This window comes from Ptychodera flava, chromosome 4 (genome assembly GCF_041260155.1).
Source record: "Ptychodera flava strain L36383 chromosome 4, AS_Pfla_20210202, whole genome shotgun sequence".
Taxonomy (NCBI): Eukaryota; Metazoa; Hemichordata; class Enteropneusta; family Ptychoderidae; genus Ptychodera; species Ptychodera flava.
In genome coordinates this window covers 21209077-21234573 of record NC_091931.1, presented here as the reverse complement: position 1 = coordinate 21234573, position 25497 = coordinate 21209077, and the positions used below count along the sequence as shown (strand labels likewise).

At 38.8% G+C, this 25497-nt stretch overlaps 1 protein-coding gene across 1 annotated transcript; it reads right to left on the bottom strand.

Moving 5' to 3' along the window:
• Window positions 1-1629: 1629 nt before the first annotated feature.
• LOC139131163 (ORC ubiquitin ligase 1-like) lies at window positions 1630-25366 on the bottom strand. Its single transcript, XM_070697133.1, has 6 exons — window positions 25209-25366; window positions 19670-19805; window positions 18484-18575; window positions 14127-14375; window positions 11468-11556; window positions 1630-4171 (listed from the first exon to the last, which is right to left on the bottom strand). Exons 1-6 carry the CDS (start codon window positions 25287-25289, stop codon window positions 2470-2472), a joined length of 2349 nt encoding a protein of 782 aa, XP_070553234.1. The 5' UTR covers window positions 25290-25366; the 3' UTR covers window positions 1630-2469.
• Between the last annotated feature and the right edge of the window lie 131 nt (window positions 25367-25497).

The following is a 25497-nucleotide window of genomic DNA, read 5'->3' as shown; positions in this document are numbered from 1 at the left end:
TGAAGAAACTCTAACTATGGAACGATACGTTGTACGCAGCAAGAAACACATCAAAGTTCTTTCGATGAAATAACCAGAGTATTTCTTTTCAATGTTCTTTCACAATTTAGTGAACACGTAATACATCATACACTTGTGAATTCCTTTAGTACATAATATCTTACATTGTTTTAGCGTTTTTGTGTGGCCGATCCAATGAAGGGGGAGAGGGTTTACGCCGTGATCACAAGTTTTCTCAGCAAATTGTCAAAGCTGCGGTCGGTCCATTGTTACAGATTCGGAGAAAGTCGTTCGCGCGCGGTAGAGGACTTTTGTTTTGTTAATCATGGATTATCCGGTTGGATTAACCAATTAGCTGGATTATGCCGGCAAGGCACGTCCTATTCACGAAGGCTCTTGCACGATTAATGAAGTTGGGGTGGTAAAGCATTCGCAGTTTAGTAGTTTTGATGAAAATACTGCAGTAAAGACAAGTGCGATAAACGCTGTAGCACGGCACATTACCCCCTCTAATCGCTGAGCTCTATTTAAAATTGCATGAGAACATATTCTCTACATACACAGTACTCCCCATCAATGTACAGCAGTCTTCAGCGAAAAAAACTTCCAAGTGGATTTTCTAATAATGTCGCTTGTTTATTTGCTTTTAGGGTAATTTTGTCTCCGGGGCAAGCGCAAGTAGCGATGGACCATCTATAGCTATTTGCACCGAAATTTAGTAAATTTCTAGGCATTTCTAGGAACTGTAACACCGCTAACAGCACCTACCAGCTGTGGAGTTGACAAATTTACCCAAATTTACTCAGTAACATTTTTCTTACGGAGGTGGTAGAGTAAGTAATTTATTGTTATGGATGAGGGGTGACGTGGACAGTTTTCAGGAATACTAAACACGTTTTGCGCTTGTTTACTGAATATTTCTGGGATTTTAGTCAATACCAAATTGCTATCACGCCCCGAAGCAACTTCAACCCCCATTTTGAATACATTCAAATTATTTTGCACGCTCTAGGCATACTTTTACATCATAACACCCCGGGTGTGTGAGAATTACACCTTGTCACAGACATTGGTAAACAGCGAAGAACCGTAATGTGTTACCGTTAGCTGCAGTATACGACGTCTCAGAACGCGTCTTGAGAACGAAGTCAACCAATCGATTTCAAAGTAACAAAGTCCAGTGTACCACCGGTCAAAGTTTTGCTTTGCTCACTGTGACTTTACCAAGTTGCCCGGGTGTGCCGTGGTGACGATTTGCACTCGACAGTCAGTGCTTGCATACCAAGGCAGTGCAGTGGAGACCCCGAATTGTGGAGACCAGCGGTTGCTGTCGGCAGGATTCGAATCTTGAGAAGTGCAGGTTTTCACGTCCTGTGTTCAACCACGGTCCCTCCACCGTGGTTCAACCATTACTAGTTCAAGTACGAAATTTTCACTGCCTGACAAGGCTGAAATCGATTCGTTATGTTGCAAAAGCTATTGCTCTGCCCCCCCCCCCATCTCCCATCCCCTTGGTGTCTTGAACATGCAGTAATGAAAGACCAAACATACAGAAAGGTACACCTTTTTCATATCCTCTTGAAAGAAGGAAAGGAGACAAAGAAAAAAAAATCACTGCACACACAAATATCAGTTGGGCAGGAACGTTATTTACTGCAACTATTTTGAAGAAAAAGTATGCACAGATATAAATTTGCAATTCTGATAATGCACATTTTCAACACAAAGTCATTACCTCGGATGATTCTATTTCAGATATGTAGAGACTGCAGCTATGATGCAGCACTTTGTTGTAAAATTATGGACATGGAATCTGCAGGTGGTCAAAAACATCTCAGCATTTATTTCAGTTTTTGGCCAGTTTTAGAGAATATATGCTTTTTTGCATTGATGGTGATGACAAAAGACCCCTTCGATTTCCTGCAACATTCTTCTGTTCAAAAGAGCAGCAAAACATGAATACATTATTTCATTTTTGTGTAGTTGTAAACTCTGCTGGGAGGGAATTGAATAATTGGATAAATGGGAAGTCGTTTGAAGACAAAATTAACACTTCAACTTGCTGATGTGACTGGGAAACAAATCTACAAGGACTTTATTGGTTTCAGTTGACAACACTTGCTGACATGTTTTGTGACTCAATCCGAATTGGTTGCATGATAGAGAGCTTCACAGACTTGCAGTCCTATCTTGTTTTGATTCAAGAAGTGACATTTTTACAATAAAGAACACATTTATCACAAAATTATAAACTTTTTTTGAAATATTTTTTTGAATTATTTACAAAATGCAAATCTAGAACATAGATGCATATACATGCAGTAAATTGTACAATGGAAGACATACAGAAATTGGTTATGAAAGACGTGACATTTACATAGCTCAATTATCTGGAGCAATTTTATATGCCAAAACATGATGTGCATGTATTAAATTATCTATTCTTTCAATGAACGTTACCCAGCACTTTCAGAACAATTTGAATGTCTTTGAAGGGCTATAGCTGCCAGGCTGCTCATGCAGATTGTTGGACAAGTTGCTGCACGAGACTTCGTTTTCTGGTTTTCGTTTGCGGCTGTCCAGACTTCTCTCTGTAGCCAGGCTGCCGGCACTGGGTATTTGCACTGCCGTGGCCACCGCCTGCATCTCCTGCAGATGGTGCATTGCTCGCAGTGGCTGAGGTACCACGGAGGTGGTTGATGGTGGATGGTGGGACATCCTGCCGATGGGTCTTGTGTGGGTGGTTGTGCCGAGTCCAAGGGCCCTTGCCTGTAGCAAAGTTCCAAACACAGGTTGCTGGTTACTGGTAGAAAACTGGGGGAATTCAAATCCATGAGCCGTGCCATTGAATGCCCTGTGTGGCAGAGGAGGCTGCCAAGTTGGTCTGCTCACAGGCAGATGGTTGTTGGGTTCTGTAGCTGTCATGGCATACGCTGTACTGCTGCCTGTAGTTGGGTTGGCCCTTGAACTGTCTGGATTTGGGTTTGACAAAGGTTTCCAGATGTTAGAGCCTGCAGAGACTAGTGAAACCGAGTTACAAGAGAGTTCTGTCACACTTGGTGCTGAACTTGGCCGTCGGATTTCAGGGTAACTACTCAGAGAACTATGGGTCTGATTTGAGTGAGTTTTATCCACATCTAACATTGTTCCTGGGGCTGATCCCGGTCTGTTGGGCCAGGGAGCCGACATCTGTAGTTGGCTCATACTCAGGGCTGTGCTTCCGGAGAAATTCATCTGGTTTCCGCTGAAATGGTACAGATCACTCCTCAATGCACAATCCATGCTGTCAGATGGCTTGCTTGCTGTTGACTGGTCACTTTCGCTGCTCTCCAAGCGTCTCTGCTCCACTCGCTGGGTTGCCTCTGCCATCAGTCTCGTACAATCTTCTAAATCTGATGTCACCGTGATATCCAGGCCACTGGAGCAGTCAAGGTCACTTGGCTTCTCCAGTTGGAAGCTGTCATCTGGGATGTGGTATGTTTTCTGATACATCATTGTCGGCTGTGTGTCGCCCTGGCCCTGAATTCTACTCCGAGTGCTAAGTCTCATTTTGGAGTCTGCACCGAAGTTAAGTCTCCGGCGGGATGAACTCCTGCTGTTGTCTGCGCTGGACTCTTCACTACTGAGGAAATTTTGGTCTTGAGGTGTGGATGTGACTTGGCCCGAAGATCGGTCCAGTGACAGTCTACCCAGAAATGACGCTGGAGTTAGAGGAGTTGGCAGCTCAAGATTGAGAGAGTTATCAGTGGTGAAACTATCCCTGGGTGAGGTAACAGCCCTGGGGTGAAGGGTCTCCACGCTGTCATTCTGTTTCCTGGCAAAAACATTGCCCTCTATGAGTTGCATTTGTCCTGACTGACCTGGGTCAACCACCTCGGATACATCATGATGTGAGTTTTCCATGGAGAGTGAACTGACACCCGACGATGCAGAAGAATTCCGGTCTCGTCCCGATAAACTGGAACCTTCACCGTCCCTTGATGACCTGCTGGTGAATAAATCCCTGGATTTTGAGTTATTGTGTTGGTGTGGATTCTTGTATTTGGCCAGCTCGCCCTCAAGTTGGTCGATGTAGTCATCACTGCTCTTCAGAGCTCGTTTCAGCTGTTTGATTTCACGTTCGTACTGTTCCAACTTGGACTGCTGGGCGGCGACTGTGTACCTACCAAACCTGTACAGAATATATTCAGTTATATATGTATATATATGTACACACAGGCTGACATAGCAATTTGTACACAGTGGTTAATGTAAGTGCACTTGTACACAACATTTTCTTCTGGGTCAAGGCATTCCCTTTGTTTTCAATCATATTTTTGCCACAAGGTGATGTATGGTGCAAAATAAACATTTGTGCTTCGTGTCAGGTCTACTGTTTGCTTGAGTATTAAAGTTCAACTTTTGATAGATTATCATCATGAGAGGACAATACAACATTTATTTCTGCAACTCTGTCCTTTCAAGTACGTTACACAATTTTATTTTTGTCGTGAACAGGTGACTCTACAATGAAACATGGCAAGCACCCAACAAGATTTAGTTTTGTGTACAGAAAGCTCCATAAGCTGAAACTTTTGACACATTATCCGGTGTTTTGTATTGTCTGTAAGATAGCATAGCTTTCTCTATTCCCACATCCAGTGCTCCACAAAGCCTGTATATGTATAATGTAGGATGTTACTGTTGGCAACTGAATTGTGTTCTCCACTAGAATTCATCTGTCAACAATCACATCACATATTGAAGTCAATGCATCCCTTGGCACTGCTAATACTTTGTATTTCAATATACTTTATCGACAAAAGTAAGAAATTTGTTTTTGGTTGGTTTTTGGGGAACAAAAATAGTGAAAATATTGTCAAAGGTTACCGCTATTGCCCCTTTATCAGGTTTCACAAGTGCGTGTCTCTACAGCTTGTAAGCAGATTTCTGATGTGCTTACATGTCAGTACGCCCCATCTCTCATGTTGTTTCATTGATTTTTACCCCCTTTATTACATAATGTTCATGGAAAGCTACACTGAGATTAAAATCTTGCCATTGGTTGAACTCAGATGTAGGAACCAGGATGAAAACAACATGCACAAAACGCTCACAGCAATACTGGTTTTCCAGATACATTTTACATGTTGGCTTTTTTGTACCACTATCATGTGATCTCTTGAGCTACTGCGTTTGTGCCATACCTCACATATTTTTTTTTCAATGATTCTGGACAAGAACCATTAAAAACCCATAAACACAAGTATTTAATTTCTTCTGATTGCCCGACACAGATATACAGTAAACGTCAGGTAACAACAACAAACTTTCTCAAATGTCAAAAACTCTAAGACAAGCATTTCTGTTCTGATGTTCACACACATTATGTACCAATTATTGATTTCGAGACAAGTCTTCAATAATGTATTCCCTTTGATAATATCACAGTGTGGCAAACGTCAAATAACTGATTTTACAGTTCTTCATACAGGCAACATAACTTATTGAGATTTTACAGAGCAGAAAATGTGGCTGTCTTTGCTGGAAGGAAGGAAGGAAGCATGAAGAAAGCAAAAAACAGCTTTCTTTGAATAAGGATACGTGTACTATTATTCACCCATTCTCTCAGTTCATTTATTTCAACTGTGTAATCATGCACAGAAGAATAACAGATTGTTCTTTCTAGTCTTAAAATCCTCTGAGCGCTGCAATTTTTCCCACCAAAATTATAGTGTGTAACATTTTACCAATTTTGTGAATTTTTCTGTAATTTTTTTGACAATTTTGGACCAAATGAACATCACATTTTATTGGCTTTGGATTTTTATCATAATTTTTGCAAAATTTAGAAAAAAGTTGACTGGTGTATATTTTGATATAGGGACAAAAATTGACATTGGCGCTCAAAGGGTTAAAGAATGAAAATGCACGCTAGTCTTAAAGAAAGAACATGCACACTCACACAAGCATACATGTACACCCACCAACTCAAATTTTAAAGCAACTTCACAGAAAATGTGAATAAATTTTGGCAGAATCCATTTTTTTGGCAGTTATAACATTTTCCCCAGATTTTGTATAATGACAACATAAAGTAGCACTAGCAGGCAGAATGTTGGAAGAAGATAACAATGCAAGGTAGGTGGGTACAGAATTGAAATTCTTTGGTTCTTCCCCTATGTTACTATTGTTTGGTCGGACCAAAGTGTGGGAAACGGAGGAGAGGGGAGGTGACAGGTTTAACCCTTTTACCACCATGGTTCGGTCCAAACCCATTGTTATTACTGGTGACTGTAGACCTGTTTACAGGGAATCGGGGGTGAACAGGTTGATGTTCTTACATTGCTTGTTTCGATTGCAAAAGTTATGAACCATGCGATCATGACTGATGTCAAATTATCCTGATGTTACGAAACATGAACTATTTGCCCTGCTGTACTCTGAAAACATATGCTACGGTAGTAGAGTTTAACAACCTGTATTTTTTCAAAAACATGACAACTGTCAGTTTAAGCGAAACAGAAATCCGCCGCCAACTTTGGGCAAATTACAAGATGCCCACAGAGCTGGGACTTGACATCTGTTTGCCAAAAAGACAAGCGACTGGAATTATCAGCGACTGCTCCGAGCCAAAGACAATTGTGTATTTGGACATTTTATTGAGGTCTACCAGAACTTAAGAGATAGCATTTTGCCGCCTACAGAACCATGGTATTTTATTCATATTTTTTATTACTTATTCAGAACTTTTTAATCTATGTTCTAATAGTCCCGGTGGACTCCTGCATGAAATAATCATACTCCAGCCGAGATTTCAGTAAATATCAATGGGCGCATGAATCATATCAAAAATTTAACCGACTGTCAAAATGACAAGTTGTTCCCTCTTCAATATTTATGGGCAGATGTATCATCGCTGAAGAACATGCGTCTTTGACATGCTTATGTATGGTGTACCTGTTTGACAGCGCCCGGTACAAGGAAACTGCCGTGATACAGAAATGTGTGCAAGACAATTAAATTTTCTGATAACAAGTAACAAAATCTCTCAAAACGCAATCTATCATCAATACTGAGAGTATGGAACTGACAGCTTCCGTTCATTTTTTTGTAGGGGGCTTTCAGCAACTTTGTAAATTAGCTTCCTGATAACAAGTGTCTTTCTTTTTGCGCTGCTGTTTTATTTATGTTGAAAGAAATGACTAATTCAGCACTAACCAGAAGATGTCCGTTTTTATTAATTTATTTAGCGACTACAACCGTCATTTGCTTGCTGTAACAAAGGAGACCTTGGGGAATGATAATCAGCCTCACTTGTTGATTAGAAACGTTAAAAAAAAAGAAAAGGGAACTTCCGCCAAAGTTCGTTTCTGTTTACTTATTTACTTGGTTGAAACAAAGGATACCATATCAACACTGAGAGTGACAACAGGTAATGCTTTATCTCACCATTTAAGTAGCAGTTTTCACTTATTTATACAATTTATTTATTTATTGCTTGTGGGCTTCTAGGAGTCCATTTTTGGTCAATATATCTTCTTAGTGAAACGAGAGATATACTAAAATCCATATTAACTCAATAGAGAGAGACACACACACATAAAAGTCTTGGGCCGAGTCCAGCTATGTGCTTTTATTTTATTCATCATAATCATTTATTCAGAACTTAGCAAGCACGGCACAGAAAAGCGTCTGTTTTTTGTTGTTTATTTATTTATTATTTTTTTCATACAATGGCAACTTGTCGCAGCCAGTATTAGAATAATAGGTATTAACTTAGATTTACAGTTGGTCTAACTCCAGCATTACAGGTAGTATATTATTTATCATTTTTACTTATTTAGTACTTTGTTGGTACAATAGAAGGTGTCGGTTACTGATTATTCATTAATTATTTTAATTTATTTATCTCCTAATCCAAAAGCAGACAAATGGTAATGAGAGAAAGGACAAAAGGCCTACGCCTAGCTTCAGCTGGTCACGTGGGCAGCAAGAAAAAAAAAAGAAACCTGTTGTGTTAAAATTTAATTCAATAGATTTTCCGATTGGACGTACCTCAATCAAAGCCAAAGAAAAAATCTATTTGTGTTAATTTTTAAGCATCACCGGTGATGTCGTCGCCAGGATGACTTGAAGAAGTGACACTGACTCAAGACAATGACTAAGGTACAGTTCAAGAAACGAATAAACTGGACTTCCGAATCAAGGACTGGGGAAGTGAACCATAGAGCTGGCACTTGACTGCGGCTGGTTACATTATAGAGGGCAATTTAGCAAGACTAATACAATGGGATTATTTCCACCTAACTGGCTACTTGTTTATTCATCACTCAATGACTTATCCAGTGTTTATCCCCTTGTTCTCCTCGAAACAACAAGCAAAAGATAAACAATAAACACAGAGGGCATAATGCTGTGATGTCACGCCATTGTGTCGGGCTAAGCACTCCTCCCCCCTGTTCAAAAATTAACATGGTGTTTGATTTTGGCGCCCTGCAAATCGGACAAAGAAAACTTATCCCACGTGCAACATTCACAGAACCTTTTGCTTCAAGATCTCTTGGCAGCGTAGTTGTTGATGGACTGTGTGCAGTGACCACAAAGAAATCAAAAGTGGATGCCAAAATAAAACTTTTCATTAAAGAAAGTCAGTGCAAGAAACTTGGAACCCATCCAACCCGGCTTAATGAATTAACAATCATTGCAGTTAAAGATTCTGTTTGTATTATTTTATTCATTGCAATAATTTATTCAGTGATTGTGGATTTTGTCATTGGCAAAGAAAACATCAATACGCTTGGTAGATAAAGAGACAGAGACAAAGAGCCATCCAAGTTGTAGAAATTATTTAAGAAAATCACCCCGATGCAAGCTGCTTTGCTTGTTGACTTTTTAATATTTAAAAAATTGAAATTAAGCTTGCTTAACCCATGCAGTGAAAACAAAATCCATTTATCTAAATATTGAATGATTTGTCGATGTTAGCAAAATGGATGTGGGTAACAAAAAGTTGAAAAGATGGCCAAAACTTACTAGAAAGAGGTAAAATCCGAAGTTCTACGTACGAGATGTGCGATTTCCGTTCTGATGGACAAAATGCGCAAAGAGCAGGCGGGATCTAACAGGAGCTCATCGTTCATTCAATGGTATTATGGATTTCTTTAATGATAATAGTCAAAACATAATACATTATGGACGATGTTGTGGTAGCAACGACTGGTGTTGCATTCGTCGGGCCACTATAGTGATTTTCCACTTGCCGATACACAGACAATTGGTACGTTTGGCGGAGAAACTATTCCGCGGTACAACTGTTAGTCTGGAATGACGCGTTTGGAGAAACAAGAACAGAGATTATTGGTGATAAGGAAGGTAAAGCCAATAAAAGAGAGAGTGAAAAAAAAGGAATAATGCTGTGAATAGACACTTGTTGACAAAAATCAATCAATGCACAGTTATGTTTACTGCCAATGTACTTGTGTTATCCGAGTAAAACAAGATGAGAGTGGTGGGTTTCGACAAAGGGAGTTATTGATTTTTTGCTGGTGGCAAACTTCAAAGTGATCCACTTTCCCAAAGCTTAGGCAGACACATAGCGGAAACAGACTAATTCAAAACGTCGGCAACTCTTCAACATTTCATTCAAGGAGATCACGCTTTCCCTAATGAGTAATGGTAGACGTTCAATAGTAAGAGAGCTTAATCATGCAGGTTTTTTTTTCCTCCCAAGACGTAAATCCCAGGCTCAGACACTGATCAATACCCAGCTAAAACTGTGGCAAACTTTCCAGAAGAGTGTGTTTCACAACACATTGGATTTTGGCGCATTTGTAAAGCCCGCGCTTTTTTCGGGAGTGCATTGTTCACCTTTTCTATGCATCTTCAGAAGCTGTATAATTGGATGGTCAATAAGGCTTTTGAATAAACATTGTTTCTACACTATTCTGTACTACCAGCTACAGTTTTCACTATGTTGAACAAAACAGTCGAGAAATTACACTGAAAATAGCAGTCATGCTAGGAATGAAAAAAGAAATTCTGATTACAATACAACAATATCAATCCAGTTAGAACCCAACTATTTTGTCTACTTTTACTGATTAAGACTAACACACTTTCTTACATTAGCTTGAATTTTACTATTCCCTTGTATGCATAAACCTGCAGACTTAAGGCAAATCATTTTCATGGAGTTGGCATGAAAAAGCTGATCACATTTCCCACCCAGTGAATATGTACATTATGATACCAATGACTTGCTGTAATTCTAATTTTTTGAAAGTATGGCATTTATTCAACAGAAGCTGGGATAGAGGCATGAAATCTCTGAATCAGTGAAGTGTCAAAGAAGCCTGAAAAACTTCACTAGAGCTGTTTAATTAAATTTTCACACCAACTAAACCTAAACCTGTTGCAAACGTGTTGTCAGAGAAAGTCTTCAAGGACTAACATGCTGGATTTGTTGACTTTTTTCGTTTCTGTTCAAGATTAGAAAAGACAGATATTTGGGTGACTAAGTGGCTACCTTACAGGCTACTTGCAGTGTATACATTTACAACATACATATTTTTATATCGTTGTTTCGGAGTCATTTCTTAGAGGAGGCCTAATGTTGATGTTAACACTTTGACTTACTCAAATAATTTGAATAAAAATAATATGGGACAGACTTTGTTTTTCACGTTAAAGGTAGTCCTTCAGAGCCAACAGACATGCAGTGTCTCCTTGTTTGAAGGGAGTGGCAAATCTGTGTGTAATGACAGAGACTGATGATAGACAGTTCAACCCCTCACTGCTGCATTGCTAAGAACCTTGGCTACTCCTTGGGGAAAGGTACATTGTAAGCATATCATGTAAGTTGAAGAACAACACACTGAATAAAAGAGTATACAGCCAGTGTATTCCTGTCATCATTCATTTGCTAAATTGTCGTGAAATAAAATATTACAAACAGGGAAGTGATCATTTATTGGCAGGGTGTATGGATACATTCTCTAACACAGATACTTCTCCGCGATATATTTTTTAATGGTTGGGTTTGAGGGGGGTGCTAGTGAGGAGAGGAGTTGAGAGATTGTAATGTACATATCTATGTACAGGTCTATCTCTCCATCCTCAAATCCATTGCAACATCAGAAACATACTTCTATTTTCATAAGAAAAAGTCAGTATGAACGAAAACAAGTGTACATCACAATACACTTGACAAATACACTTGACCAATTATCAGTTCTTTGCTTTGCCTGGCAATTACATACATGTTCCCTTGAAAAATGCATTTATGGAAGTATGACAATTGCTGAAATTAGTGCCACTTGCCTGAAATGCAATAAGTGTTGAACAACAAAAGGAAAAAAAAAATCTCAAGTTTTCAAGAATTGAGAGACGTTTTGACTCAAAAAAAGACAACCACAATGAAAGCCTCTTTTTTTAAAAGATACAATACCATTAAAAGTTTTTGAAATATGGAAGGAGTTTTACTTACTTTTGAGGAGAACGTCCAGCTAGTTCTTGCCGAAGTTTCTGATTTTCTAGTTTCAAGTTTTCATTGTCTTGTTCCAGTTTGGCATTTCTCTGCGATTCGATCCAAAAGGAAAAAAAAATCAGCTAACAAATTCCAGGCGAAAATACGAAAGAAACGAAAATCAATCCCAGTAATCCTTATTGGTGACAAATCCAGGAATAGGTATCCATATATCCAAAGTACTGGATGGCCAAAATTTTGTTTCACACATTTTCACAAAGAAATCTGTTGAGGTACAAATTTCCATTGACTTGATATCAGGATATCTCCACTTGAAAAAATCTGTCAACAGCAAAAATGTTTCCATCCCATGGCAAAAAACATGCACTGCCGTGGCAAAAATCACATCTTTTCTCCCAAAAATCAATTCCTGCAGCAAATTCACTCCAGTACATCCTACAAACACGAGCTTCGCAGAGACCGCACCCTGTTACTCGTGAAGGAGACACAAGAAAAATGGACCACCACAGAAAAGGGACATTACTATTTATCAGACAGTAGCCGTTTGTATTTTCGACTTGCTCTTTTTAATTGTTTAAGTTCCTATTATTAATTCAATCTACAATGTGAATATTTCATATTAAAAGGTAGCAGTTCCGATTCTCATTGACTACAAATGAATTGCAAATGTATTATGTACACTGACATGCATACTGCATGCACCACAAACAGACAGTGTCAGCTTTTCCACAAAAAAAACTTTGTAAGCCATAGAAATATGGGTCCGATGCGCTGTCAATCATAAATGGTTGTTTGACAAAAACACAGTCTTAAATTGTGAATGACTGAAAATGCCTGTAAGTTTGGTTTCAAAGTTATTAGCTGACAGAGAGCACGGGCGGCACAGCTATTCAACATTGGCCACTTTTATTGATTTGTTTTTGTGATTGGTGATGATGACGTCAATTTGATACTGTGTCTGAACTGTTCAACAAGGGACTTGATTTGCAGCAACCTAGTTGATGATTCCTTCAGAAATCACAGCAAAATACACTTTATTGCACATTTTTTGCTGTAGAATATCACAAAGAACTGCTCACGTCTTGGTGAATGGCAAATCAACTAAAAAAAAAGTAGAATGAATATTTCATCTTTAGGTTCATCAAATTCTGCCGGTATCGATTACCGTACTTGAGAAAACGTGCCTAACGCCTGGGTCATACATATATGAATTGACCCTGTTGAATTATAAAATACAGATTTATGGTGAATGACATGCGCTGGTGTTGCAAACAACAGCTTTTTAAGCCAACGCAGTGGGTAAACGCATGCATGACGTTAGCATGGCTGCTCAAATTTTAATACGACTACGTTCTTTGACATGTGTTAATTTTGGCACTTGATGCAGCGTTCTATATCCATACATGTAAACAACTTGTGATCGGTTATGGGATATCTCGTATGAAGCACCCAATAAAACAGTGAACTTAACGGTGAACTAAAGCTATGTGCAGTACACGTACATTGTAAGCTAGGAAATGAAGGATTTCTGTCAAAATCTGCATCTAGACTTTCCAAACAACTATCATGCACATAGTTACTTTGATCCCTGCATAAAGTCAACCTGAAATAGTGCAAACAACATCAAAACTTACTTTCACAGTTTTGTGGATTTGAAATATACTAAGTATATCGGCTATCTGTATGTGAAATTTGTTGAAAAAATGTGTTCTGATGATATAGTCATGGTCAAGACCTGAAAGCAATGAATATGTTCGTCCTAAATATATCAGTTTTGAACCTTTCGGGGAGGTAACAAGTGAATAAAAGTGAAAAAGCATTCTAATATGTACATGAAGAAATACTTTTCTCCATAGAATTTTATTATTATTAAAGCATAAAGGAGTCAGTACACAAAGTGTGGCAGCTACTTGCAGATCAGATTAAAGGAATTTACCCAAGTGGTACATGAATATTAAACACACTGAGAGACTGATTTGTGTTTTGGTCACTTTACATACATGTACTAGCTTGCGCGTTTCAAAATTGTTCACCAGGTGCACAAAAATAATTGCAATTTATGGTCAAGAATGATAAAATAATGTACACGGCTTTGCACGTTTATAAAGGGAAACATTTTCACTTTGATGCTTCACATTTTGGGTTTCCAAAAATTATCCTTTCTTCACATTTTGGGTTTCAAAAATTATCCTTTCTTTCACCTTGCACACCACTACAGGGTCAGGACAGAACAGCAACACAATACAAAACTCCATTTGGTAGAATAAACCACCTATATCCCATGCATGGTTGACATTGATCTTTCACCCTTTAACCACCAGCATTTGGTACGACCCCATTGTGTTTAGTAGGGTGGGTGGAACCAAACATAGAAAATTGCGTTGCACGGCGTAATTGCAAATTAGGAACTCTGCCTGTCACCGTGTACATGGATTTCAACCAATTTTTGAAAAAGTCGTAACAAACAAACAAAAAAACAAAACAAAACACCTCCATAAAATACAGCCAACAGACAACACAAACAACAAACAAATAAATAAATCTATAGATGTGCCTGTAAATAAAAAAATAAAAAAATAAATAAATAGCTATGCCAGTGAAATATTTGAGAAAACGAAAGCTGCAAACATCAAACTACAACTTGAAAATTAACACTCACCTTTTTAAGAGTATCCATGTCCGACTTGATGGCTTCATATGTTTCAGTGGCTTGCTGCAATTTATTTGTTAAACTCATCAGGGCATCAAACTCACGGGCTTTCTTGCTGGACTTGCCCTTCGGGGAGTTTTCCTTCTTGGACGGCGACGCATCTACTTGCCTTCGCGGATCAGTCTCAAGCTGCTTTTGGAGGGTGTGGTTTTGACTGTGAAGTAGCGCAAGCTGTGCCTCCAGTCTCTGTAGTTCATTCTAAGAGAGGGGAAGAAGGATGAAGATAGAGAGAAATAGATGATACTTTTTTATGGGACATAAGTAGCTACAGTATGACTTTTGGCCAGCTTTCTTGCTCTGCTTAATTTGTCTCGTCTGAGAAATCAGAAATATTGATGAGAATCTTGAAACATACTGTAAGAAGGGGCTGATAAAATACGGCTTTGACTCATCTTACAGAGAGAGCTCAGCAGACTGTGAAAACAACGAAGAACCAGTAATTTTTGCCATCTTAGTGGACACATAACAATGAGCTACTGTCTGTTCAATAAAATTCTCACCATTACACTGTTTTAGCTAAGATTTGAGTACATACTATAATGGTTTAGGAACTCGGAAAACATGTCTGTTGCCTTTTGATGACTAGAATTTTATCCATATATACCATAAGGGGTACCCAATACATAACCAGGGACAAATGACTCATTTTACTACAATACCTACTGAGCCATTAACATAAAATACTGCTCTACAAGTGTAATACCATGTAATATATGTAATATCACATACTGACATGAATTGGGTTCATTGACTTTATTAAAAAGGGATTGAATGACAAAGTAAAAACTCAAAAACATGAACTGTTTCCCGTCATTGTAGTCGTGGATGCTCTGAAACGTCGCTACTTTCATGATCTAATATTTCATCTTCATCAATGCATGAAATTTACTCAGGGTACTGATGTATGTGTAAAACTATGAAGGTTCACAAATTTACAGTATCAGAAAAGGGGATATGACAACTGAGAGATTGATTGTAAAGCCATCCCAGTGGGCAAACCTGAAGGACATTTGGCCATTCATCCGTGTGAGAAAAATAACATGTTCTACAGGATGTTATCCATAGTCTATCTTGACTCTTTACCAACAATGGTTTGTTGGCCTTTTGTCTTCAGTGGTGGAGCTGGACCTCCAGACTTGACGATGGGGGTGGAGCAGTCAATAGTGAGACAATGTGCCTTAAGTTCGAACTTTTGAAGTCTCCATCTGAAAATGACGCTTTCGAAGACAGAGAAATTCCACCATGATCATTGCCTCACCTACTTACATACACACTGAATGGGAAAACGCTAAACTTACAATAATACCAACTTGTGCCATTGCTGTTGTGTATACTTTCATAAATATCAGAATATTTCACTTTACATCAAGATAATAATTCTCAGTGATGAAATTTACAGAGGGGACGGACTAGGGTGATACTGGTGTAGGTTTCTGCGGAGGAGCCTGCTGCCGTTATATCTTTATTGACTTAACAATTGAATTAGCCTCTATCATATTCCTTCACTGCTGCATGGTACAGAATACCTCAACAACAGTTATACTATACTACATGTACTACTGATGATCATGTAGGTAATGACAGAGTGTAAGCAGATGTGACCACCTAACCTAATTTTGCTGGACAAGCTCTATTGCAACGACATGGGAATCCCCTAAAGATCTCACGAGGACAGCCTTTACTCAAATTTGTGCCTTAAATTAATTTTTTTCCCTTTCGATTAATTTCTCCAAAGTTAATCACTTTATTAAGCCATTTTCATTAATCTTCCAGACACCAGTTTCATTCACATTTTTCCTTTCCAGCAAGCTTACACAAATGACATACCCAGTACGTTAGCAAAATTCTTGACTTCACAATCACACACTGCACACATCTCTTTAACAAAAGTCAGTATTTAGAAACTTCCTCTTAAAAAAATTGTAGTTTTTGAGATGTACACAACATGTACATATCTACTAATAACAGTAAGCTAAGTCTGTGCTGTTTTACCAGTTCACACTCCGAGACAGAAGGAAAATTTTTATCTGAAGTTGATGTTAATCCCAGCAATTAAAAGTTTGGCCTCGATTGGTGATGCATCTGCGCACAAACTGTGGTCTACGATATTGACAAGCATGAACGGCTGTCTCGCTATGTCAGATGTACGGCTAATTGTAGGGTTTGGCTGGTCAATGAACAACGTGGAACACCAATGAAAAGGGACACGCAATCCATCCATTCAGTATGCATGACTGTGTCATTTCAATTTTTTTCCACTTTGAATATTTTATCGTGTTGTCATTAGCCGTGTCACTGGCCAGCTTCAGCGTTCCCATGCATGTTTAAAGACTATAAGAAATTCATGTGACGTACCCAGTTTTAATTTGAGAAAAGTGACAGACCAGAGAGTTTAATTTGGTGCACTGCTCGGAAAAATAGACCCATATGTCAATTGAATCTGCACTATAAATTTTGATAAAATAAAAGGGGCTTGAGTGATAAGTGATGTTTTCAGCACTTGAGAGTTGGGCGCCACGCTGTTTGGAGTATTTGCACTGACTGGTGGTACGACTGGTGTCTATGAAATAAAACTGACGAGCTCTGGAGTGCATTGTCATCACGGGAAGGCTAGCAACGGTTCCCTGAGAGTCAGTGAGTAAGGGGTGAGGGAAACCGACCCTGAGTAGTACATTCATTTACCAGGTGGAGAAAAACTCAACGCTGATGATGTTACGCTGCAGGCAGCGCAGCGATACTCGACAGTGGAGCTGTCAGGGACTGTCATGCTTCATCAATGACAGCAACACTAAAGCCGTCAGGGGAGGATTGCTCAAATTAAAAAAAAAAGAAAATAAAATAATGTCATAACTCTGAAGAATTGCAGACTCTCCTGTGAGGACTCTACATCTGCTGTCCACCATAAAATCCTACACGTGTGATTGATTTGCTGGCAATGTGTGGGAACATATGTAAATGAAGCTCTCCAAGCTCAAGATGATATTGTAAGTCGCCCACTGAACATTACAGCACCATCAGGATGGTTGTAATGCTCTGAAGAAGATGCATACACTGAACTCTGTTCAGTTATACTCAAAGGTTTTGGCTCATCTGTAATGTTCCTAGGGCTCATAGGTTTTGGCTCTGTAGGCGCGAGTTCTTTCAACTTTGTACTAAGTATGGAACAGCACATACAGGTACAAACATGTCAAGGAGGGAGTTTTGTTTTTACATACACACCAACAGCTCAATCTTTTTTTATCCTTGGGGTGACGCAAATGGAGTGGAAATGTCATCTTGCTAAAAATACATCGTACTAATATGATAAAATTTCAATGCTTCAATTACCATTATGAGATGTCGGCTAGTTTAAGTCTTTCTCTCAGCTTTCCCGAAGTACAATTAGTTTCATTCAGATGATATTGGAAGCTATAATTATTTACGATTATAGTTATTATTATTATCAAATGCAAGCTAGTTTCATTTATTCTCCCAGCTTTCTTACAAGTAGAATATAGTACAAACCTAGTCTCATCAAAGGCAGCACTTGAGTGTTGACGTTTACTTGGAAACATGTGACAAAGCCAATCAGGAGGGCAGATCACAATTGTATGTTTTGTTACTAAATTTAGCACAACGCATTTGACATAGACTTCTGCATAGAGAAATGAGTACAGAATTTTTGCCTGTTTGCTCCTATGTTTAATGCTGCAGATTGCAGTTGGCTGCCCTGATTGTTTTTTTTTTATGGTTTTGGGTGGTGACGTGCCAATTTTGCCTTTGTGGTGAGCATATTTTCTGAAAGTCTCATCAAACCTTTTGGCTCAATCGTTATTTTTTTGCATATCAGTGATGCCACTGTCACGCATCAGGAATCAGCTCTGTCCAGATTCTATGATGTAATTGTACCGTGCATCAGCATGTACTGCTGACTAATGAAACGGTCAATGCTGAAGCCAACAAATCTACCCCTCTCCACCCCCCAAGTTTTTTCACCAACTACCCCTATTTCCCTCTATAGAAGTCCAACTTTGCCACACAAACTAAGGACTGTACCACAATTTGGTGGCCCAAGAGTTGAAGGGCTGTTCTGTGACAGCCTTTGACTGTAGGAAATTGTGTAGTCCCTACCACAGCATTCTCACTAGCCAGAGCTTTCTTCTGCTCCATGTACCTATGCAAAGAAACCAATGAGTAGCGGTTGCCGTAAAGAGGCCTGTGATTTACAATGATGCTATCACAGTGGTTTGGTTGTTATACATGTACCCTTTTTGTCTATGGTTACAACTACAAGGATTTGAATGACAAGGCAGCATATAATCTGTACCTCATAGTCTTGATAGAGTACATCAAATCTTGCTTTCCTCATAGAAGCTGTGGACATCGGCCTGGCATTGGTCTCACACTGACTGATACCACCTAGGAAAGTTGTACAAGACAGAGAATAGAATAAACACAGGAGATCATCTCTGGCTGCTGATGATTGCCAGAGACAGAATTTTACTCAACGGCCTTTGATGCTAGATCCACCTTTTAGTATTTTTAAATTGCCTTGGCTTTGGTTGCTGAATATCTTAAAGAATTATGAAGATGTAAAAAAACACTCAAGTCATCAAGAGTTATTCCCAATGGTAAAAGTTCAGGTGCATACATTTCTAGATCATTCAGGAATATATACATGTAATCAACTTTTTATTTATAAGCGTTGTAACACTTTCACCGTGTGTGACTGTGGCACAGAGAGCTAGAGGAGGCTCAACGTACATGTACATGTATTATTATCTATGTATGTATGTCAACACAAACTATATGTAGTGATCCTGGGCAATAATTCAATTCCACTGTACATTTCACTGGTATGTGTATATCTCATGGCTTCATGGCACGTGTTCTTTTAAGAGGTGGCAGTTAAGACTGGATTAAATAATTGCAATGTGAAAGTTAAAAAAAAGGAATTGAACTGTATTAACTTCAGCATCAAATCAAAACAGGAAAAAGGCAACAGTTATATGACGAGGTAAGTGAACGGTCTTGTATGTGAATAATTGTCTTGAACAAATGTGGCACACAGGTAGTAAGCCACTCTTCATCTTTTTTTTGAGAAAATACCTCAAGAAATTACAGCTTGCTGTGTACATTGAAGAAACTGAAAGGTTTGTTATAGTATTCTGCCATGCATAAACGCTTACATTGCCAAGTTCATATTTAACAATCAGGTCAACTAGGACAAAATCAGTGAGGTGAAACATGCCCTATATACTGTATTTGAACAAAAATTGAAAATGTTAAAGTCCCTGTAAATATATAGTAAAAAACTGTAAACTTAATTTCATCATTTTTACTGACTCAACCCACTATAACATGTACATGTACATGTATACCATGCCTAGTATGGGAAAACATGGTTATGTAGTTTTGGATCGATACCGCTTTTTACTGACTTGGCAGATGGGGAATGACAGACTTGGCAGGATAAGGTTACTGTATGTGTTGAGTTTTAAACCACCACTTACCAATGACAGGTTTACACGGGTTGTCTGGGGTTATGGATGTCCTACATGTTGGGCAATGGTCATTGTGTTGAAGCCACATCTCCATACATGCACTGCAGAATACATGTTGATTTGGGCAAACAGTAGGCTCTTTCACCTGTATAAAAAAAAAAAACGTTACAAAAAAATACTCAGCGCATGGATCAGTTGCTGGCATTGTACAGTTGCTGTATTCACTTGATTTTTGTGATAGGTCAGGATAACTGAATGACCATTACACATTACAGGGGTGCACCTCAAACTGAAAGACAAACATTTTATTAAACTTTCCCATGGAAACTTTCAACTCACATGCAAATTTTCTTCTACAGAAACAATTTACTTCACGTTTTACAAATATTTGAAATTCAAAATTGCCACCATGCCTGTGTTGAACTTTACGGGAAAAACTTAAATTCCCACAAAATTAAGAGGACCAAAATTTTGCTCACTCCTAAATCTTCAAAATGAGCCCCTAAAAAGTAGTTGAACAGAAAAGTATTGTAAAACTTTTAAGTCCGAATATCTGTCCCCCGAGGTACATTCTGCCTTAATAAGGTCAAAGTTGACACCCCCTCACATCTACTGCCAATGCCATTTTATATATCGAACACACACATCTAGGATCTCATCAGAATTGTCCAGTTCTCAAGATGTATAGTAATTCATTGTATTGCTGGGAAATTTCTGGCCTTTAACGCTTTAACGTAGTCCAGAGATGAATCAAAAACCACAGAGCTTGCCTCTATTATCTTTTATTCAACCAATCAATCATTTCTGAGTTATGAAGTTTGAATTTATTGGATGTTGAGAAATACACTCTTGAACCTGAACCTAGTATACATGTACTGTGGTTATGTTGTGTATCAAGGGTTTTCTGTAGTTTCTGTAGTTACACCAAACGAACAAGAAGTTTCAAAGGATTTCTGTGAGATTCCTTTCATTAAACACAAAACAAATAGATAATCTATAAAAACAAACAAAACAAAAGAAAATGTTACCAAACAAGCAAATAATGTTCACATCAAACAGTTGGAGGCCACAATAAAAAATACATGAAGTTATGAAACTGCCCACACATATATATGTACATAAGACAGCGTTTGAATTTGAAAAGGGAGCCTTCCTCCAGGATACCAAACTCTATAATGAAGGCAGAGTAATGATGAGGAAAACATCATGGACACACTACCTTCATTTTACTTTCCAAATAGTGGACTGTACACAAACCATCAAATAGCAGTGAACTCTGAAATCTATAGAATCTGATTCAGATAGATGCAGTATATTGTTGTTTATGTATAGTCTATACGGATCAGTCTATGGGTATACACTGAACTGTTTTCAATATTATTTGAAACCGTCCTCTCTGTCAAAGCATCCTGCTGGAAGTGACGACATTGCATCATTGACCTCTGATGTCCTTTGCCAGAAGAAGAAGTTGGGAAAAGATTGCAGGTAGCATGTGCCTGTCAATGCCAACGTCAGTCCACTCTATTTATTTAATAGCATGTTATGCCTGCAGGTGAAAAAGGCAGCGCATTGATGACCAGTATGCTTGCCAGCCATTGATTGGAAAGCATTTCAGGTCTCTGTAATCTAGAGATCACATTGACATGAGTAAACTTACATGAAAATGAGATAACCAAGACATCCCAAAGACAGAAACTTTGCCTCCTGAGATGCATGACCTAAATGTAGCAGGATTCACATGTACATCCTCTGATCAGACGATAAAGTGGCCATAGTCCAGATATTTGCATATGGGAATATCATGAATACAACCAATGGTATTAAGGTGTTGCACACCTTTGGTGGATTGCAACTGATGAAAAATCTGAAGACAACAGCCATCTTCAACGTCTCGCCTCAGCCCCAGGATGAATCATTCATGGGCTTAACCTGTTCACCCCTTATCTCCCAATGGTACCGCCTAGCTGACCATGGAAAACAATGGGAATATTTTACAACGTCCAGCTTCTGAGGGGGATGAGACGGGGTTAATCTAAGCTCCAGTGTTACAGTCCCGTGATGGTGAAAATGTACGTGTGAGGTCTGCCTTACTTCTTCTGTTTGCGAGGTTATCTACAGGTTAGTGGCCCCAAGTTGCTCTTGAGGCCAGAAATCCAATACACGCAAACCCACAAATCAGAGACTGAAGCAACACAGCTCACCGTGAAATTAGGTGTTAATGTTTTTAAAATCTTCCACTGGGGATTTCGGCATCGCTATCTTTTACTCAGATTTACTCCTGTGCTACGGCAATGAATCAATCCATCGAAGCTGATGCTCAGTTTTCAAATCTTTTCCCAATGGAAATCACTTTCCCCTTGTACGCCGCGCATATCTCGCTCGAAAAGAAAGGAAAACTCTGTTCACGGCAACAATAACGCGTGAGCTCTGCTGATCACTCTCAATATGAGGTCCCTGGTTTGCAACAAAATCACTGTTTACAAGTTTTTTAGTTTCAATGGTGTCCATTTGCTTGAGGGCATAATCACAAGTGATGATTGATATATTTTATGGAAATATTTTATAATCCTAATAAAAAATATTCATTATTTTTGTGATTAGTTTTCAGGGATAATCTTGTTATGAAATATACCACTTGATATTTGATTTTGTATTGTAGTTGTGTACACAAAGCTATACCCACTTGACTAATTGGTCAGCGAAACAAAGAAGCATTTAGAGTCCACATAGACATATTGAAATGGAAATTTGAAATTTTCCTTTTGATAACTAGATATATGGAGAGTATCAAGAATCTTACATCTTTGCGGTGACAATTGCATGATAAACAATACACATTGTGTTGGGGGAGGGGGGGGGGCCCGGTCATCTCTGCATAAATTTTATAACCCCATGGAAACCTGATGATGTATGTGCATAATACTCAATCACCATTTTCATATTGTTTTGAAGTGTTTGTTATTCAAAAACCTGAGAACAGTTTAAATTTCCAACACTTTATTTCAGCAATTTGATCATGTGGAGGGGGATGGGGTGGGGGTGTTGTGTTCAAATGATAATTTTAAAGTATAACTTAAATTTCAAAACTTTAATTTAGGGCAGTCAGTTTGTCATACATGTTTTAATTATAAACTGTCTCTCAGTATGGACTTTTTAATTATCAACTGTCCCTCAGTATGTACAAATTTATCGGTGGAAAATTCCATTTAATTGAGATGAACCAGAGAAGGGTTAGAACAGCAAAGAATGAGGGCACGGGAACTAAACGTATCAGTTTGAAACTTTGTACACACCTACATTGTACTCAGTGCTTTTTGGAGGGACTTGATATAAATTCAATAACGGTACCTGTTGTCTAGAAGTGAAAATGTGTTACTGATGCAAAATGTTGTGTACTGAAGGCAAATTTACACAATATGCAGGAAAAGTAGCTGTGAATAATTGTTGTGGTGGCATGCTTTTGTTTGAAATGGGGTCATTGTGAGGTCAAGCCAGCCATGGAGGTAATAGACAGACTCCATGAGCCAGCCAAGTAAGGCTGCAAAATGGCCTCTCGATCAAATCATCTACCCCTTTGATTGATCGCACTGGAGTAACTCAAATATAACAATATTTATGAAGAAAATTAGAAATATTTACCAACACCTGTCTCATCTGTACCACTACCTATTTATTGTGGCTCATGCTGGCTAATTTGCTGTAATTTATTGGAAGGAATATATGTAGTAGTTGCATGGAAGTTGGGGGTTGCTATTGTTTAAACTTGGGTCATCACTGGTAACGTCCACTTTCAATTCACAGTTCGGTATAATGAGAAGGTGAAACTCAAAGTTACGGATTGGATTGTATGCCATTCAGTAAATTTTTTTCGGTGTTTTCTATGGGTCTAGCAACACCAGTTGGCGGCTTTGGTCAGCCCCAACTGGTACTCACGATTGACAACCAGTACCACTGAGTCACCAACTAGAACCGGTTTTGTTTTCAAAGATGAACCGTGACTCTCACCAGTGGTTGCAGTAATCTGCTTAGCTGTGATATCGCAGCGGTACTTGTGGCGTATATCGAACGCAATTGGGTCATTGGGGTCATCGCCACAGTCCCGCGATGACCTCAATGATCCGAGCGCGTTCGATACACGCCACAAGTACCGCTGCGATATCACAGCTATAATCTGCCGAGTCAGTATGTAGGTGTCTGGCAGTACTGTTATTGTGACCCAGGGCTGACCCCATTTCAAATGAACAGGCTGCCACCATAACGTAACGTTGCATTACACAGCTGGCGGCAGGGGCCACTTTAGAGTTCGAATGCCCAGGATTTGGACGTTAGGTTTCCTTTCCATGTTTACTCTTATTTTCATGAAAATTTGTGTGGTTAAATGATGATTAACAAGTCATTTGGTTTCATCTTGACATTGAGGTATGCTGTGAATGTGTGAATGTTATTGAGCTTTCGAGCTGGCCTTCCACCCAAAGCCTTCCACCCATCATGGTTGCAAAAGAAAGGCTAATTCAAGTGAAACAATTCTGTCATCTAGGGAGTAGGGGGACTAGGGGTGAGACGATGTCAATCTATTATTATAGGGGTAAAATCGCAATAATAGTCATGATCATGCATCAGTTTGCACAATACCCTGGTAAACAAGTGAATAATGTTAAACCAAATGTCTGCATAAAATGATTGTGAACAAACAAGAATAAACAAACCTACATAAACATAAAATTGTTTGTTTGACACATAAGTGACCACTAGGTTGTAAAATAAATTGAAAGTTAACATATTTTTTACAAATAACATCAACATGCTTTGACGGGATCACTGCTTTCACATATTGCATCTGGAAAAATCTCTGTAAAGGAAATCCCCAAATTACTGGACCTATGGAAAGCCCCTTTACGCCAAGTATTTAACCTTTAATCAACGAATATGTACGGTACTTCTAATCTAACATGTGTATTATTAAATGGCTAATTAGTCAAAGTCTTCCATTGTTTATAATCAGCGGAGAGGTTTTGTATCATGCGAAGCGTATCTAGCCTACTGGTGCTAATTTTGTCTGCAACCCGAAGTACTGCGGAGAAATCACCCGAAAGAGAACAACGTAACGCCCGAATATATTGCTACCTGTTTTACCATCATTACTGTACAGTGTACATTCTCGCTTGTGCATGTACCTCCATTGTTTTCATTCACCGCGAACGAATCAATTTTAAATTAAATTGACCCGAAGTTATTAAAAAGCCTTCTCCACATTCTAGCTTCAGAGTGAGCCAAAGATATGGATCAAGGCTTCGTCCAAATACAGTATATCCACTGCACAACCGTAACCGTTCCATTCCAAAAGAAGCCCTACTGTTGACATTCAGTGTTTCAAACGGACCGCCACAGCTGACGACACGCCTGCACAATTCCAGCCGAAACATGTTCAGTTCAGGAATCAATGTCTCGTCTGCCGAAAATGAGACGAGCGTGTTTGAATAGCGGGGCTCGCTTCATAATATACCGGGCCCCAAAGACGAATAGAAATAATAAGATAATTATTGCAAACCTTTCCAAGACAAATTTGGCATGATATTGGCAGAGTGAATGAGATGGTTGCACTCTGCTTCGTCGACTGTCCTTCAGCCATTTTGTTTGTCCTGTTTGCGCAAGCTCACAAGCCTTTTCACGTTCTTACGTTTAAAAAGTAAATACAACTTTGGCATAAAATATTGATCACTGGTCTAAATTTCCATGACGTATGCTGATTAAATATAAATTTACTCGACTTAGGCCATCGGTGTACATTAATTCACTCAAATTACGATCGGCACTGTCGAAATCTCACGAACTTAGTA